Source organism: Moschus berezovskii, chromosome 9 (genome assembly GCF_049115385.1).
Source record: "Moschus berezovskii isolate FMDL1 chromosome 9, NW_MosBer_1.0, whole genome shotgun sequence".
In the NCBI taxonomy this organism is placed as follows: Eukaryota; Metazoa; Chordata; class Mammalia; order Artiodactyla; family Moschidae; genus Moschus; species Moschus berezovskii.
In genome coordinates, this window is record NC_142468.1 from 2993590 (window position 1) to 3010024 (window position 16435).

Sequence of the window (16435 nt, forward strand, 5' to 3'; positions counted from 1 at the left end):
GCTAAATCTATAGCAATTGAAGTAACCTATTTCTGGATTCTGCCACATAGCCAGGACATGAGAGTCACCAGGGACAAGTTTTATTGTGATTCAAACGATACTTTCCTAGTTAGAAGAGGTGAGATTTAGTAAGATTAATCATGATAATAATCTTAGACATTGCTTCAACTCTTTGTTTCATATAGTGACCTCTGTGCAGGAAAAAACAGTAATTTTCTGAATTTTCCTAATCAAATGGATGGGATTTACTCTCAAGTTTTATCTTTTGGAACAGAAAAGACAGTATTTTTATTGCTTGATAATTTTGTTTCATTTATAAAATAGGTAGTAGTCTTCTGAATTGCTGTAGGAATATTTTACCAAAGTCTTTAAGAGAAGTTAGTCTTGTTCAGTTACTGCTTCAAGAATATAAGTATAAATTGTTTTTCTTATTTTCTCTTTTTTTAGATTTTTGTTAGACATTTGTTTTATTATAAGAGTTTTTATTTCTAGGCATTTGTGAGTCAGCTTGAGACTGTGGGTAGGTAACTGGGAGAGAAGACAAAACATAACTATTGCACATTTAAAAGATTAGTAGAAGTATTTTAAGATTGTGTATTTATTGAAGTTGCAAGCTCGCATGAAACTAGTAGTGTCACTACAGAGAGGCTCTCTTCTTTAAGATTACTTGTGCACTTGTACACTGTTTCATTACGCTGAGTTGTGCTACTGATCCAACTTAAGTTTGGGAAAAGATTGTGTTGATATATTAATGTATTTTAGCTAACCACTTAGGTGATATCCATTATAATGTAAGGAGTAAAGCTTTTACAAAATGTGGAAAGAAGTTAAGTAATAGAAGTTGCTTATGTTATAGAATCATTGTAATTGAAACATAAAATGAAGTTAACCCAGAATTTGGTGGTGGTTTAGTCGCTAAGTTGTGTCTGACTCTTGCGATCCCATGTACTATAACCCGCCAAGCTCCTCTGTCCGTGGAATTTTCCAGGCAAGAATACTGGAGTGGTTTTCCATTTCTGTCTCCAGTGGATCTTCCCAATCCAGGGATTGAACCCAGGCCTCCCACACTGCAGGCAGATTATTTACTGTCTGAGCTGCCAGGGAAGCCCAGCCCCCTCAAATCCCAGTCCAAAGCATTACTCTTCTTTCTTTCTTTCTGTCTATTATTATCCTCTTCTCTCTGGATTCTCCTGCTCTTGACCATGACCCCTCTGAAATTATCAGGCATTTCCCAGGCAGCAGCACTGAGGCTGCCGTGGAGGGTGCGGAGGCCAGGGTGGCAGAGGGTGGAGAGGTGCTGGCAGGGTGAGTTAACCTGACACCGTCATCGCTGTTAATACTTGCCAAGACTCTCTCAGCACTTACTGACAGATGAAGATTTATATTAGGCAAGAACATTTTTTAGATTCCAGGAGAAACGTCTTTGGAAAAACAAATATCGAACAATAAAACAGATTTGTGATGGAGACTTAACCCAACACCACTTTTCTAAGATTCTAAGATTTTGTTGCATATAGTGCTATGTATTGGTTTTCCTTGCTGTAAAAACTTTTGTGAAATGTGCTACAGTTCATATGTTTGTTCTCCTGTCTGTGGACATTTGGGTTCTTTTCAGCCATTTGCTATAATTACCAGTTTTTCAAAGATGTATACTTAGGAGTGAATGCTGAGTCATAGAGAGTTTATAAGAAGATGCCAAATTGTTTTCCAAAAGAGTTATACCATTTTATACAACCCTGTTGAATAGATCTTCTTCCACACTTGGCATCACCACAGTTTTTATTTGTAAATCTAGTTAGTGTAAATGGTGTCACATTGTCTTAATTTACATTTCTCTACTATTTATAATGAGGTTGACCATCTTTCCCAATATTTTTTAATCTTCTGCACTTCCTTGTCTATCAAACACAAGTTCATAACTTTTGCCTATTTTTAGAGTTGTTTGTTTTATTGTTTAATGGAAATAATTTTATATACTCTAGATACAAGTGATCTGTAATTTTTATGGATTACAAATGTCTTTTCTGAGTTTGTGACTTGTCTTGTTATTTTCTTAATGATGTCTTTTGTTGACTAGTTTTCATTTCAATGTATTCAAGGCAGTTTCTCCATTTTTTTCTGAACAGTCCTATTTTGTGTATAAGGAATGCTACTTGTTCAGTTCAGTTGTACAGTCATGTCCGACTCTTTGCGACCCCATGAACCACAGCACGCCAAGCCTCCCTGTTCATTACCATCTCCTGGAGTTTACTCAAAACTCCATTGAGTTTGAGTCCATTGAGTCGGTGATGCCATCCAACCATCTCATCCTCTGTCGTCCCCTTCTCCTCCTGCCTTAAATGTTTCCCAGCATCAGGGTCTTTTCCAATGAGTCAGCTCTTCGCATCAAGTGGCCAAAGTATTGGAGCTTCAGCTTCAACATCAGTCGTTCCAGTGAACACCCAGGACTGATCTCCTTTAGGATGGACTGGTTGGATCTCCTTGCAGTCCAGGGGACTCTCAAGAGTCTTCTCCAACACCACAGTTCAAAAGCATCAATTCTTCAGTGCTCAGCTTTCTTTATAGTCCAACTCTCACATCCATACATGACTACTGGAAAAACCATAACCTTGACTAGACAGACCTTTGTTGGCAAAGTAATGTCTCTGCTTTTCAATGTGGTATCTAAGTTGGTCATAACTTTCCTTCCAAGGAGTAAGCGTCTTTTAATTTCATGGCTGCAATCACCGTCTGCCATGATTTTGGAGCCCAGAAAAATAAAGTCAGCCACTGTTTCCCCATCTATTTGCCATGAAGTGACAGGATCGGATGCCATGATCTTCGTTTTCTGAATGTTGAGCTTTAAGCCAACTTTTCACTCTCCTCTTTCACTTTCATGAGGCTCTTTAGTTCTTCTTCACTTTCTGCCATAAGGGTGGTGTCATCTGCATATCCGAGGTTATTGATATTTCTCCTGGCAATCTTAATTGCAGCTTGTCTTCTTCCAGGCCAGCATTTCTCATGATGTACTTGGCATATAAGTTAAATAAGCAGGGTGACAATATACAGCCCTGACGTACTCCTTTTCCTATTTGGAACCAGTCTGTTGTTCCATGTCCAGTTCTAACTGGTGCTTACTGACCTGCATACAGGTTTCTCAAGAGGCTGGTTAGGTGGTCTGATATTCCCATCTCTTTCAGAATTTTCCACAGTTTATTGTGATCCACACAGTCAAAGGCTTTGGCATAGTCAATGAAGCAGAAATAGATGTTTTTCTGGAACTCTTGCTTTTTCGATGATCCAGCAGATTTGGCAATTTGATCTCTGGTTCCTCTGCCTTTTTACTAGAGCTAAAAAAGATATTCTCCTATATTTTACATCTAGAAGTTTTAAGGTCATCAAAACACTGTTAAATGGGAAAAATCTTCTGTCACATTACTACAATTTAATGAAGAGATTTAGCTTGTGTTAACTTTGTGTTAAAATACGCCCCAAATAAATGAGACAAGAAATGAGACCACTGAAACATAAATATTGCCGTATATTGCTTTATCCTCATCAAGGATTATCATTCTCTTCTCATTTAAATTATGAACGCTTCTATAACCATTCTCACTTTTCTTGGTAAATCTTTTCTCTGAGACATTAGTCCTAATTGAGGACATACTGTTTAGGTCTTAACTATTCTTTTATCATTTCTTATCATAGATCGGTATTAATAATGAAGGGCCTTTGAGAGCTTCTAATCCAATTTATACTAAAATAGAAATGTAGTCTAAGAGAGGTCAAGTGATGTTCTCAAGCTCCTGTCCTTTTAAGTCATCAAGATAATGCTCAAACTCTGGTCTTTTGATTTCAACTCTAATATTCTTTACATCAGACTTTTTGTCCCCTTTAATGACTCATAAGGGTTGGAGTTCATGCCCTCTCAGTACTCTTCTTGTGTCCTCTAAATCTAGAGTTTCAGTTCAAGTGTATAGGCAGAGTGAGGGAAAATAGGATCTTTTTATTTTCCTTTCTTTCTCTTTTCTCAAATACCTAATGAACATTTGCCATGGGTCAGGCATTAGAGATGTATGATAAATTAGATACCATCCTGTCCTCAAAGAGCTTATAGTTTATCAGAAGAGTTAACAAGTAAATAGACTATTGTATTTTAGTGTCATAAATATAATCACATGGGGTAATCACTGGGAATTCTGGAAGCATATAAGAGGACGTGATTGGTCTTGGTGAGTCAGGGTCACTTCTTAAAAGATAGGATATCATGGGTTTACTTTTAAGATAAACTGTTTATCATAGTTAAACAGTATTGGTTATTGAGTAGTCATTAATAAAGTCACTTTGATTAGAAATAGCTGGCTTCTCTTAGACTTATTCCATAGCTTTCTTGTTGAATTGCCTTGGTTCTTCCAGAGGAATTGATCTTAGAAAAGTCACAGAGAAAATAACTTGGAAAGCCTTATAGGATTACCTGTACCTTTCTTGGAGCTGTTAACCCAATACAGTTAAATAGAATAGGTGCTCAAATAACTCTTCTTCATTTGCTCTAAACATAACAAAATTAGTACATTTTAAAAACTTGGAATTTATTTGCTAAAATTTTTGGCTTTACTGTTTAGAACTCTCTGGTGCCCATGAGTATGTGAAGGGCCCCATCAATGGAAGTAATAACCAAAGTCCTCTTGACAGGCAAATAATGCATTCTCATATAAGAAGGATGGGACTCAGTCTTAACTTACCAAACTTTGTGGAGTGAATTGTGGCAAGTTACCTATCTAGAAGGTTACTGACTTCTTTTAAGCTACATAAAAAATTGATTCCTGAAATAATAGCATTTCTTTTGGGTAGAAGTAAATTGTAATTTATATAGTTTTGGTTAAAACTTTTATTCTTTGATTAAGATGGCTATCCCTAATTTCATGACCAAGGTGAAAGATTTTCTGAAGTTTATAATTGATGGATCTTTGTCATACCGAAATACAGACCTTATATAACTTCATATAAAGCTTTTAAAACATTATCAAAATGAAGTCAAACATTATTCTGTTTACTGTACTCTCACAGGGACATAGGCATGTTGCCAAATATCAGGATTATCTAAGCAGAATATAGAAAATATATTCTGAACCTTAGAATCACAAAAATGGTTCCCATCATCACACGGATTTTTAAAAACATTAGCCAGAAAATTAAACAATTCCTTTACAATTGGAGAAATCTGTTTCCAAATGCTGCTACTTAATATCACTAATGATAGAGTTGTTCCCCTTGAAATGATGTATCCAAAAGGACACATCATTGTCTGTGCAAAAATCACATCTGAATCTAATCATGAAGAAACAGCAGACAAACTCACATTGAAAGACATTATGCAAAATATATAGGTTTAAAAAATGACTATAAAAGACAGTTGTTAGGACAACTGGACATTTTTTATTTTGGTTAGTATGGTATATTACATTGATTTTGGTATACTAAACCAACCTTGCATTCCTGGCATAAATCCCATTTGGTTTTGGTGTATAGTCCTTTTTCTGTGTATTTTGTGGATGACTTAAGCTTTAATAGGATATTCCTCAGCTAGGGCTGAGAATAGTGGGGCAAAATTAGATTGGTCAATGTCACTTAAGACTGAAGGCCTCAGACCAAAACATTCAAATATCCTAATATGAAAACATTGTGAAATGAAAACTCTTGTTGCTGCAGGCATTTCTTAAAGCAATAAGATAATGCCTCACAACCCTTGTGATTCTTACCTAATTATATTGTGAATCAATAGATTCACAATCAGTAGAGCAAAGATTTCTACCCATTCATATACACTCATTATTTGTTCACTGAATTTTTGAATTAATATTTTTCCCCTTTGATCGTAACTAAGGTAACAGAAGTAGGATGCACTGGTTCAGGTATAGAAATTGTTGTTTATATTGGCTTTTGTGTGTATTGGCATTTGTTCGTCAATTTAAAGGTATATTTTTGTTATAGGGGCCAAGTTTAAAAAATATATTGGCCATTCAGCTCATGTAACTAATGTCAGATGGTCGCATGATTATCAGTGGGTTATTTCTATCGGTGGAGCAGATCACTCTGTCTTTCAGTGGAAATTTATTCCTGAAAGAAAACTAAAGGACGCTCTTCACATAGCACCCCAAGGTGAGTGGCACACACTGCCTAAACAATTTTCCTGCCAAAGAACTCTTCATGCAACTCCCAAATAATTTTACTGTTGAAATGTACACTAGCCTTATGTTAACAGTATAGATTATTATTAATGGAAATTTTAAATTAAAATCTTAAGTCTATATGTTTAAAGTCAAATGTCACAGAGCTTGGACGACAAAGTACTTTGGTTACATTTTAATCTATCTGACGAGTGAAAAACATACATTAATAAAGCAAACATTTAATATAGTCTCTGGGAGATGGGTATCTAGGTTTCATATTTGGTGTTTTTTTTTGACAAGAAAAATGATCTAATGTCAGTTCCTCTCTTACATATAGTTTTTTCTAGCTGTTTTTCATGTTAATTATAGGTTATATTTACTTATATTTGCACTGATGTTTAAATTTGGTGTAGCGGTCATTGGGGAGCCAGTGAAGGGATTTAAAGGAACTGTTGAGTTTGCAGTGAGTGGAGAGGAAGATACTATGTAGTGCAGTTTACGGACATCTGTGTCACTTCATAGGGAATTTCATTTGATTGTTTTATGGCTTGTCTCCATGTCAGTTGGCACAGTCAGCTCGCAATCCTTAATTTTTTTGTGCTGTTTTGAATCTTACTTAAACAAGTAATGATGCATTTTTATAAATTACAGAAAGTCTTGCAGACTCTAATAGTGATGAATCAGATTCAGACCTGTCTGATGTTCCAGAACTGGATTCTGAAATTGAGCAAGAGACCCAGCTCACTTACCGTCGGCAGGTAATTTTTATTACCACATGAGCTTTTCCTGAAAAAATTTCTTGCTTCTTGTTTACTCATCTATTGTTATCTTTCATGGTTTGTAAGTTTCCAAGAAATGTATGGCTGTTTCCCTCTTCAAGAGTTAAAGTATAGTTGTATAAAATTTTATACAAAGTGCTTGATATAGTAACTGTGCCTGTATTGTGTTTTATTATATAATATATGTGCTTTTTGTCACAGTACACTTACATTGGTCTCCTTTAAAATGTTCTCTTACGAAGTATAAAAATTTCACAGAAACTGAATTTGTATCTGTCAGTGTGATACTTAGAAAATGTAAATTAGTTTGTCTTTCCAAGGAAGTAAATTTCATAAAGAACCTTCCGATTTAAGACAGTTATTAAAAGTTCAGAGATCATAGTTACCACAATGTCTGAAGTTACGTTAGGAATCAACACCTTTATTAATTTATATTCTAAGAATATTTCTACTTATGTACATTATTTAAAGGTTTACAAAGAAGATCTACCTCAGCTTAAAGAACAATACAAAGAGAAACAAAAAAGTGGTACTTCTAAAAGAAGAGAGCGGGCTCCAGGAAATAGTATTCGATTACACTTTGTTCACGGGTACAAAACAACTCCTTTTCATTTATGTGTTTGAATTTCGGTTCACATTTACTAGCTGTGTGAGTTTGAGCAGGTCACTTAACCTCTGTGTTTCTGTGTCACCGTCTGTAAAACGGAGATAACAGTGCTTTACTTCACAGGGTTCTGGTGAGGAGTGAGTGAGTCAGTACTTGTGGTGACTCAGAGTGCTGTCTGGCATGTAAGAAGCACTATATAAGAATTTATTGAATAAAAAATTAATTTGTCTTGTGAAAATTTAGTGTTTATAAGAAATTGATCTATCTTAAAGCAAGAAAAAATAAGTGAAATATAAGAGATTATCATTTCCCCTAAATATGTCTAATTTGGAATGATATTGTGGCTTGTTTTAGCCTAAGCAATTTGGCCTTCATGTCTTAATTTCAATAAAGTTAAGGATTCTCTTAGAACATCTGGCAACCCAGGGCTCACATTTCATCCTGGGACACCAGAGTCTCCAATCCAACTCTTTCCTTCCCTTCACCTAGTAATCTTCTTACGTGTCTTATAATGTTTTTAAGAATTTGAAAACAGATTTATTTAGTAAAAGCGTTTTCCCTCCAGTGGAGGCATTTGGGGTTTTGTTTGTTTTGTTGCAGTGTGTTGCTTTGAACTGTGTTAGTTTCAGGTGTGCAGCAAACTGAATCAGTTGTCCATGTACACGTATCTTCTCTGTTTAGCTTCTTTTCCCCTGTAGGCCATGGTAGAGTATGGGATAGTGTTCCCCCTGTTGTGCGGTGTGTCCTTATCAGTTATCTGTTGTACGTATAGTATTGTGTGTATGTCAGTCCCCATCTCTCAGTTTATCCCTCCCCTCAGTTTCCCCCCGGTAACATCAGTTTGTTTTCTGCGTCTGTGACTCTGCTCTGTCTTGTGGGTACGCTCACATGTGCCGTGTTTGAAGACTGCACATATTTCTGCGTCTGTGACTCTGCTCTGTCTTGTGAGTACGCTCACGTGTGCCGTGTTTGAAGACCGCACATATTTCTGCGTCTGTGACTCTGCTCTGTCTTGTGAGTACGCTCACGTGTGCCGTGTTTGAAGACCGCACACATGAGTGATAGTGCGGCATTTGTCTTCCTCTCTCTGACTTGCCTCTCTCAGTACGGCGGTCTCTAGCTCCATCCATGTTACTGCAGATGACTACCACAGGCAGTATTTCTCTGCACTTAGGTTTTATGAATTGGGTTTCTTTGAAGTGCAAATCAAGTTCCTATAAATGGAATTATATTGGTCATTTTTAGAGGACCTGGCTACTTTTTTCTGGACGTATATATTATTTTTACGTTGTAGTTTAGACTTATTTTTGTTTATATATATATATTTTCATGGGTCAACAATGTGTATAAAAGGATACACTCTGAAGATCTTCTCCCTATATCTGCCCTCCCAGCTATCATTCCGCCTTACCCAAAGGGAATTATTTTTACTTAATTTCAGAAATATTTATGTATAATACAAATTACATTCTTTTCTATACCCTTTCACTTGTAAACAGGCAACTTTTTGCTTTATAATATTTGAATTTAGTATTTATATTTATGCAAATAGTAATGTACAATATACACTTTTCTGTACTTTATTTCACTGAGTATTGTAACTTGGATTTAGCTGCCTGAAATCAGAGCAGTTCACAAAAGTTTTGGGATCTGAGATATTTGTATTTTTTTTTAATTATCAATGTCTTGTAAAACTGAAAATTGAACATCCTCTGTATAGTCTGTATTTACCAGTGAAAGACCACAGTTAGTGTCATATGACATATTTTCTGTATTTAGTTACAGAGGTTATGACTGTCGCAGTAATCTGTTTTACACCCAAATTGGTGAGATTGTGTACCATGTGGCAGCCGTGGGTGTCATTTATAATCGACAGCAGAACACGCAGCGATTTTACCTGGGCCACGATGATGACATTCTCTGCTTGGCTCTTCATCCTTTGAGAGACTACGTGGCAACAGGCCAGGTAGGTCCCTTGAAAGACCATGTGATAACAGATTAGATAGGTCAGACCTTTGTTTGGGTTTAAAGTTAGATTAGTCCATTTTTTTCCTTTTGTATTCTTGGAAATGAATTCTTTACAATGGGATTTTATTTTCATATTACAAATGAAAATTCTTTTGTTTTCTATATTATTTCTAAACTATAAAATTCTATAGTTTTCCTTAGAGTTTTATTGTTTTACTTATTATTATAATTTGAAGTTGTTATAATTTGAAGTTTGAACTGTGAGCTCTGGCTTCACTTCTTTCTGTCAGAATAATATATATTTTTTTAATTTGTGAGTAAACATTATAAAAAACATGAAGTTAAGAAGTCTGGTTTTTTAATTATCTAAAAAATGTTCTGTAACAAATAGGACGACTGTGTTTTTTTCTATCATGATAGTAACATGTTCAGGTTTACCAGGGTAGAAAACACAGAGAAGTCATAACTGATATACCTCTTTATGTGTTTATTCTTAGAGAAGGAAAGGAAGGGGTATACCTGTAAATTCTCACTGTTTAAGCACTTTACTCTGTGTAAGCACGTTACTGATTTCTTAATGTATATTTGCTTTATTCTCACCTCACCTATATGAGAGTGACACTATTTCCCCCAGCTTATAAATGAAGAATTTTAGGTTTAAGGAAAATGCATGATTTTCTCAAAGATCTCTCAGCTCATAAGTGGTGAAAACCAAACATCCTCAGTCTGTCTGGCTTTGAAAACTGGGTTCAGGGTGCCTTTGGGATACACTGAGGGCGGGGGCAGGCAGCTTGCGCCACCCAGGTGCTCCCTTGAGAAGTGAGAAAACCCCTTCTTTCCCCCGCCTCCCTCCCTGTGTCTGCATCTCCCCTCACTGTTATGTCTCCCCTTCCTTTCCTTCCTCCTTTCTTCCCCTTTTCTTCTGTTCCTTCAAAAACACTCAGAGGGACTGTGTTGTGTGCCAGGAACATCTCTGGGAATATAAATAGAACATCTTCTTGCCATGGTAAAACATTCATACTCTGTGAAGGAAGGCAAACACACAAAAAATTTGTGATGCAAGGTCAGAAGTATAGATCGGGGCTTCTTACCTTCGCACTTTTTGCATTTGGGGCCAGATAAATTTTTGTTGTAAAAATAATTGGATTTTTGAGCTCAGTGGAATCCTGTGCATTGTACAGTGTTCGGCAGCATCTCTGACCACTGTGCAGTAGATGCCAGTCACAAACAAAAATATCTCCAGACAACGTTTGGAGGGCAGAAGTCACCACCCTGCTGAGAACCGCTGTGGTAGAAATGTGTACAAAGCCCTCTTGAAATATAGTAAAGGACTGATTAATCACGCCTAGTGGAATGGGAAACCCTCATAGAGATGATGCCATTTGAACTTAATAGTTTACCTGACAGAGGGGAGGTTGGGGAAGGTTTTCTGTTATGTTGTATAACAGTGGAGCAGAAGAGAAAAAGAAAAAAACAAAACATAGCTTCTTTAAATAACTGTGAGCAATCTAACATGCAAATCTTAGAGTTCTTGGTGGACTTTAGTGGAAGAACTAATTAAACGGGTTAGCAGGGGCCTCAGGGGCGCCGTTACCTTCACTGTTAGTTTATGTCAGGGCTCCTCCTCACAGTTATGTACCTGCTGTGTGTAGCAAGATCACCGGTGTGCTGTAGGAGGGAGTTTGGACGTTATTCTGATACTCCTGCAGTAAGACTGTAAAAACTGGTCGTTCACTACCATGATTCTGACATTGTAGGGAATCTGGGCCAAATTAAATTAAAAGTCAGGATGCCCACAGGATATCCCTGGATAACCAATGTATGGGAGGAAAACCTTATCTCTTCCTATCCTAGACTTTTAGCTGGGACTCTAACAAAAAGACCAGGTTTCCCTGGTGGCTCAGGTGGTAAAGAACCTGTCTGCAGTGCAGGAGACCTGGGTTCGATCCCTGGGTTGGGAAGATTCCCCTGGAGAAGGGAATGGCAACCTCTGCCATTAACATAAGCAATTCATATCATCTGGGAGAAACCTAAACCAGAAGTAACTCAAAATGGTGATTTAGAATTCCAGCTTATATAGAAAATAGTAGATCTGTAGAGAAATGTCAGGACAGAGGAAAGCGTTTAATAACTTACTGAAATGTTTGCTGATCACAGTATTGTTTTTTGTTATATATTTATAGAAAACTAACCTCAAAATCAGTGATAATTGGCAGCCTTATTATTTCAGGAGTTGCCTTTATAGACAAAGTTATTATGTAATATATCTTAATCTGTATAGAGGAAGTGATTACTTGAGTCCAAATTTAAGTCCTGGTAACCTGCTTGGTGCTTTAACCTCTCTGCATCTTTGTTTGTACCATTATCTTAGCCTGGAATGTGCTTGCTTCCTTCTCTTTATGTCCAAGACCTACACATTTTGAAGGCCCAGGACAAGTAACATAATTTCCATGAAGATTTTCTCTACAGCCTTTCATCCTCATTAAGCACATATTACCAGAGGTCTTTATTTTAGCAGAAAAGCTCTGGTTTTCCCGAAGAGTCTGCGAAATCTGCCTGAGTGTCTCGGTGCGCGCTGCACGCACTAGGCTGCTGCCGCTGCCGCTGGAAGCTGCTCCGGGAGTTCTGGAGCATCCCTGTAAACACTGAGCCTAGTCTCATTAGCGCTCCAACAAGCCTGTGGGAAAAGTGTGGGTCACATAAGCTTTATATTTTTACTTGATATCTATAGCAAATATGACAAGTTACAAAATATCTTGTTTTATTTCCTTTTGTATATATGAAAATGGTTTAATTGCATAAAATGACTTTTATCATTCTTTCTATTTTAGGTAGGTAGGGATCCCTCAATTCACATATGGGACACGGAAACCATTAAACCATTGTCGATATTAAAGGGCTACCACCAATATGGTGTCTGTGCTGTTGATTTCTCAGGTAAGGGAATTTCTCTCTCAGTAAGAATGATCAAAATTCAGAGGCAGTAGACAGTATTTTTGTCTTAATCAGTGTTGCCTAAACTTGTCATTTAAAAATGCCTTTCATAAGAGACTATCAAGAAGGCAGAGGGATCACATCGTGAAGGACCTAGGATGTGAACTTCATTCTAAATGTGTGAGAGGCCACTGGAGCTTTCAATAGGGAATAAAGTTTTCTGGTTGGCATTTTTAAAAAAAGACCAATTATCAAGTGTGTATACTGTGGTCCTAGCCTATCAAGACTATGAAAGTGTGGGTTTGCCACTGGTTTATAATTTAATGAGTGTAATTTTAATACCCATTATTATAAAGATGTTTTTGTTAAAAGATGTTTGTCTGCATGACCTCTGAAAACATCTCAGATACCGCTAGTGGTATATGTGTCCCACTTGGGCAAACCCTGATCTCCCTTAATGTTTTGCAGTCACAGAGTGAACTTTGAAAATGTTTAGGGTGAAAGCAGGGCTTCCCTCATAACTTAGTTGGTTAAGAGTCTGCCTGCAGTGCAGGAGGCCCAGGTTTGATCCCTGGGTCGGAAAGACCCCCTGGAGGAGGAAATGGCAGCCCACTCCAGGATTCTTGCCTGGAGAATCCCATGGACAGAGGAGCCTGGCGGGCTACAGTCCATGGGCTCACATAGTCAGACATGACTTAGCGACTACCACTGCCACCAGGGTGAAAGCTAAGAAAGAAAGCGATGAAAACTAAAATACTTGTTTTATAACATTTATTTGAAGTGACAGTTCTAATCTGTCTTAGGAGAATAACTTTAGATCTCAAAGTTAAGTCTTTGCTACATATATAAACGTTTAACAACTACACCTAGGTCTACAATGAAGGCTAGGGTATTGATGGGAAAGAGGGGTCAGTTCAGTCCCTCAGTCGTATCCAACTCTTTGCAACACCATGGACTGCAGCACACCAGTAGGGAAAGAGGGACGAAATACCTTTAACAGAGAATTTTATATTCAGTTCAGTTCAGTTCAGTCGCTCAGTTGTGTCCGACTCTTTGCGACCCCATGAATCACAGCACGCCAGGCCTCCCTGTCCATCACTAGCTCCCGGAGTTCACTCAAACTCATGTCCATCAAGTCGGTGATGCCATCCAGCCATCTCATTCTCTGTCGTCCCTGTCTCCTCCCACCCCCAATCCCTCCCAGCATCAGTCTTTTCCAGTGAGTCAACTCGTCGCATGAGGCGGCCAAAGTATTGCAGTTTCAGCTTTAGCATCAGTCCTTCCAATGAACACCCAGGACTGATCTCCTTTAGAATGGACTGGTTGGATCTCCTTGCAGTAGAGGGACTCAAGAGTCTTCTCCAACACCACAGTTCAAAAGCATCAATTCTTCGGCGATCAGCTTTCTTCACAGTCCAACTCTCACATCCATACATGACCACGGGAAAAACCATAGCCTTCACTAGACGGACCTTGGTTGGCAAAGTAATATCTCTGCTTTTTAATATGCTATCTAGGTTGGTCATAACCTTCCTTCCAAGGAGTAAGTGTCTTAATTTCATGGCTGCCATCAGCATCCACACTGATTTTGGAGCCCAAAAGAATAAAGTCTGACACTGTTTCCACTGTTTCCCCATCTATATCCCATGAAGTGATGGGACCAGATGCCATGATCTTTGTTTTCTGAATGTTGAGCTTCAAGCCAACCTTTTCACTCTCCTCTTTCACGTTCATCAAGAGGCTCTTTAGTTCCTCTTCACTTTCTGCCATAAGGGTAGTGTCATCTGCATATCTGAGGTTATTGATATTTCTCCTGGCAATCTTGATTCCAGCTTGTGCTTCTTCCAGCCCAGTGTTCCTCATGATGTACTCTGCCTATAAGTTAAACAAGCAGGGTGACAGTATACAACCTTGACGTACTCCTTTTCCTATTTGGAACCAGTCTGTTGTTCCATGTCCAATTCTAACTGTTGCTTTCTGACCTGTATACAGGTTTCTCAAGAGGTAGATCAGGTGGTCTGGGATTCCCATCTCTTGAAGAATTTTCCACAGTTTATTGTGATCCACACAGTCAAAGGCTTTGGCATAGTCAATGAAGCAGAAATAGATGTTTTTCTGGAACTCTCTTGCTTTCTCCGTGATGCAGCGGATGTTGGCAGTTTGATCTCTGGTGCCTCTGCCTTTTCTAAAACCAGCTTGAACATCTGGAAGTTCACGGTTCACATATTGCTGAAGCCTGGTTTGGAGAATTTTGAGCATGACTTTACTAGCGTGTGAGATGAGTGCAGTTGTGCGGTAGTTTGAGCATAAGAAACAGTAAATTTGTGCTTTCTTCTGCTCTGTCTGAAGAGATGGTGACTTATTCATAGTAGAGTTTGGGAGGGAATGTATTTACACCTATACATATCTGCCAAAAGTCAGGAAACTGAATGATAGGGGAGTCAGTGAGAAAAATACAACTGGTAGTGATAACAAACCAATTAAGGTTTGCAAAAAGTATGGCAGAGTGGCAAACATTTTGTTACAGATTGACTCTTTCCAACTTCTAAACACATGCACACCTGCCAGTGTGACTGACTTAGCTCGATCACTTGTCTAATATCCATTACTTGTTACTTGATAGCAATAACAACTAAAATAATTGATCATCACTACAGTAATTTTTTTCACAACAGTCATATTAATGGCAATATGTAGTTGTGGTGGTGGTTTAGTCACTAAGTCATGTCCAACTCTTGCAACCCCATGGACTACCGGCAAGAACAATGGAGTGGGTTGCTATTTCCTTCTCCAGGGGATCTTCCCGACCCAGGGATCAAACCCGGGCCTCCTGCATCAGAGGCGGATCCTTAACTGGCTGAGCTGTGTGGGAAGGTGCAGCCTATACCTGTCTCACTTGACTAACTTTTTATGACCCCTATGGCTCCTTTTATCACAGTAGAGTTCCTATGGTGAATCTCATTGGTGTGTATCACTTCTTTCTTAGTTTTCTCTTTCCTTCTCATCTTTTAAGTATCTTTTCCCCACTTTTCTTATCTTCCTCCTTTCCCCTCTCCCAGGCTGAGATGAATGAGGTCAGATGAAACCGTCAACAGATAGATGCCCTGAGAAACCCTCCTTCCCCTATGGATTCTGCTGTTTCCACAGCTATGTGCATTGTTGTCTAGTCGCTAAGTTGTGACCAACATGTGACCCCATGGACTGCAGCCCACCAGTCTCCTCTGTCCATGGGATTTCCTTGGCAAGAATGTTGGAGGAGGTTGCTATTTCCTCCTGCAGGGGTGTCTTCCCAACCTAGGGATTAAACCCAAGTTTCCTGCATTGGCAGGTGGATTCTTTACTACTGAACCACCAGGAAAGCCCAGCTATATGCATGCCTACCATTTAACATTATTTTATGAAATTTTAAATATGGCACTGTGGTGACAGAATATGTACTGTTTTTTATCTTCTGAATGTTAATGGTCAGTTTGTTTCTCTGATTAATTTTCATAGCGGATGGGAAACGTTTGGCTTCAGTTGGAATAGATGATAGCCACACTGTTGTGCTGTGGGACTGGAAGAAAGGAGAGAAACTTTCAATAGCAAGGTAGGGAAAGAAACTTGATTATCACATTGGCAAAAGACTGAAATTCCTTTGGACTTAAATTTTTTAAAATTATAACAGTTTTGAAATCAAGTAAACTTGTAACATCTTTAATTGCTGCTGCCTTTATTACCATTGAATAAATAGTGTAATTGTGGTAAAAAGATTATTTCAGAATTCATTTGTAGGTTTATCCTTTGTGAACACACTTATTAGTGTAACTATAATATGATATTGGAAGTAGCTATTATCTAAAATGTCCACTTATAGGTCGATAGAGTGAATTTCACTGTAAGATAAGCTATTCTATAGTCATTTGAAAACATGATAAAATGCTCATGTATTTGAGTGAAAGGAGATACATATACACATATCACAAAGAAGCCATATTTTCTGTTGTAGTTTTCATTTC

General features: G+C 38.0%; 1 protein-coding gene across 13 annotated transcripts in view; it reads left to right on the forward strand.

The window, feature by feature from the left end:
* EML5 (EMAP like 5) overlaps positions 1 to 16435 on the forward strand; it is a 154284-nt gene that overhangs the window by 65121 nt on the left and 72728 nt on the right. For all 13 annotated transcript variants that reach the window (XR_008687285.2, XM_088839397.1, XM_055436542.2 and 10 more), the window contains 6 exons: positions 5971 to 6138; positions 6801 to 6907; positions 7400 to 7518; positions 9315 to 9501; positions 12335 to 12440; positions 15933 to 16026. Coding sequence is in view for 12 of the 13 variants with exons in the window: in XM_088839397.1 (XP_088695523.1) it covers positions 5971 to 6138; positions 6801 to 6907; positions 7400 to 7518; positions 9315 to 9501; positions 12335 to 12440; positions 15933 to 16026 (781 nt within the window). In the remaining variant the exon portion in view is untranslated. The remainder of the gene's footprint in view (positions 1 to 5970; positions 6139 to 6800; positions 6908 to 7399; positions 7519 to 9314; positions 9502 to 12334; positions 12441 to 15932; positions 16027 to 16435) is intronic.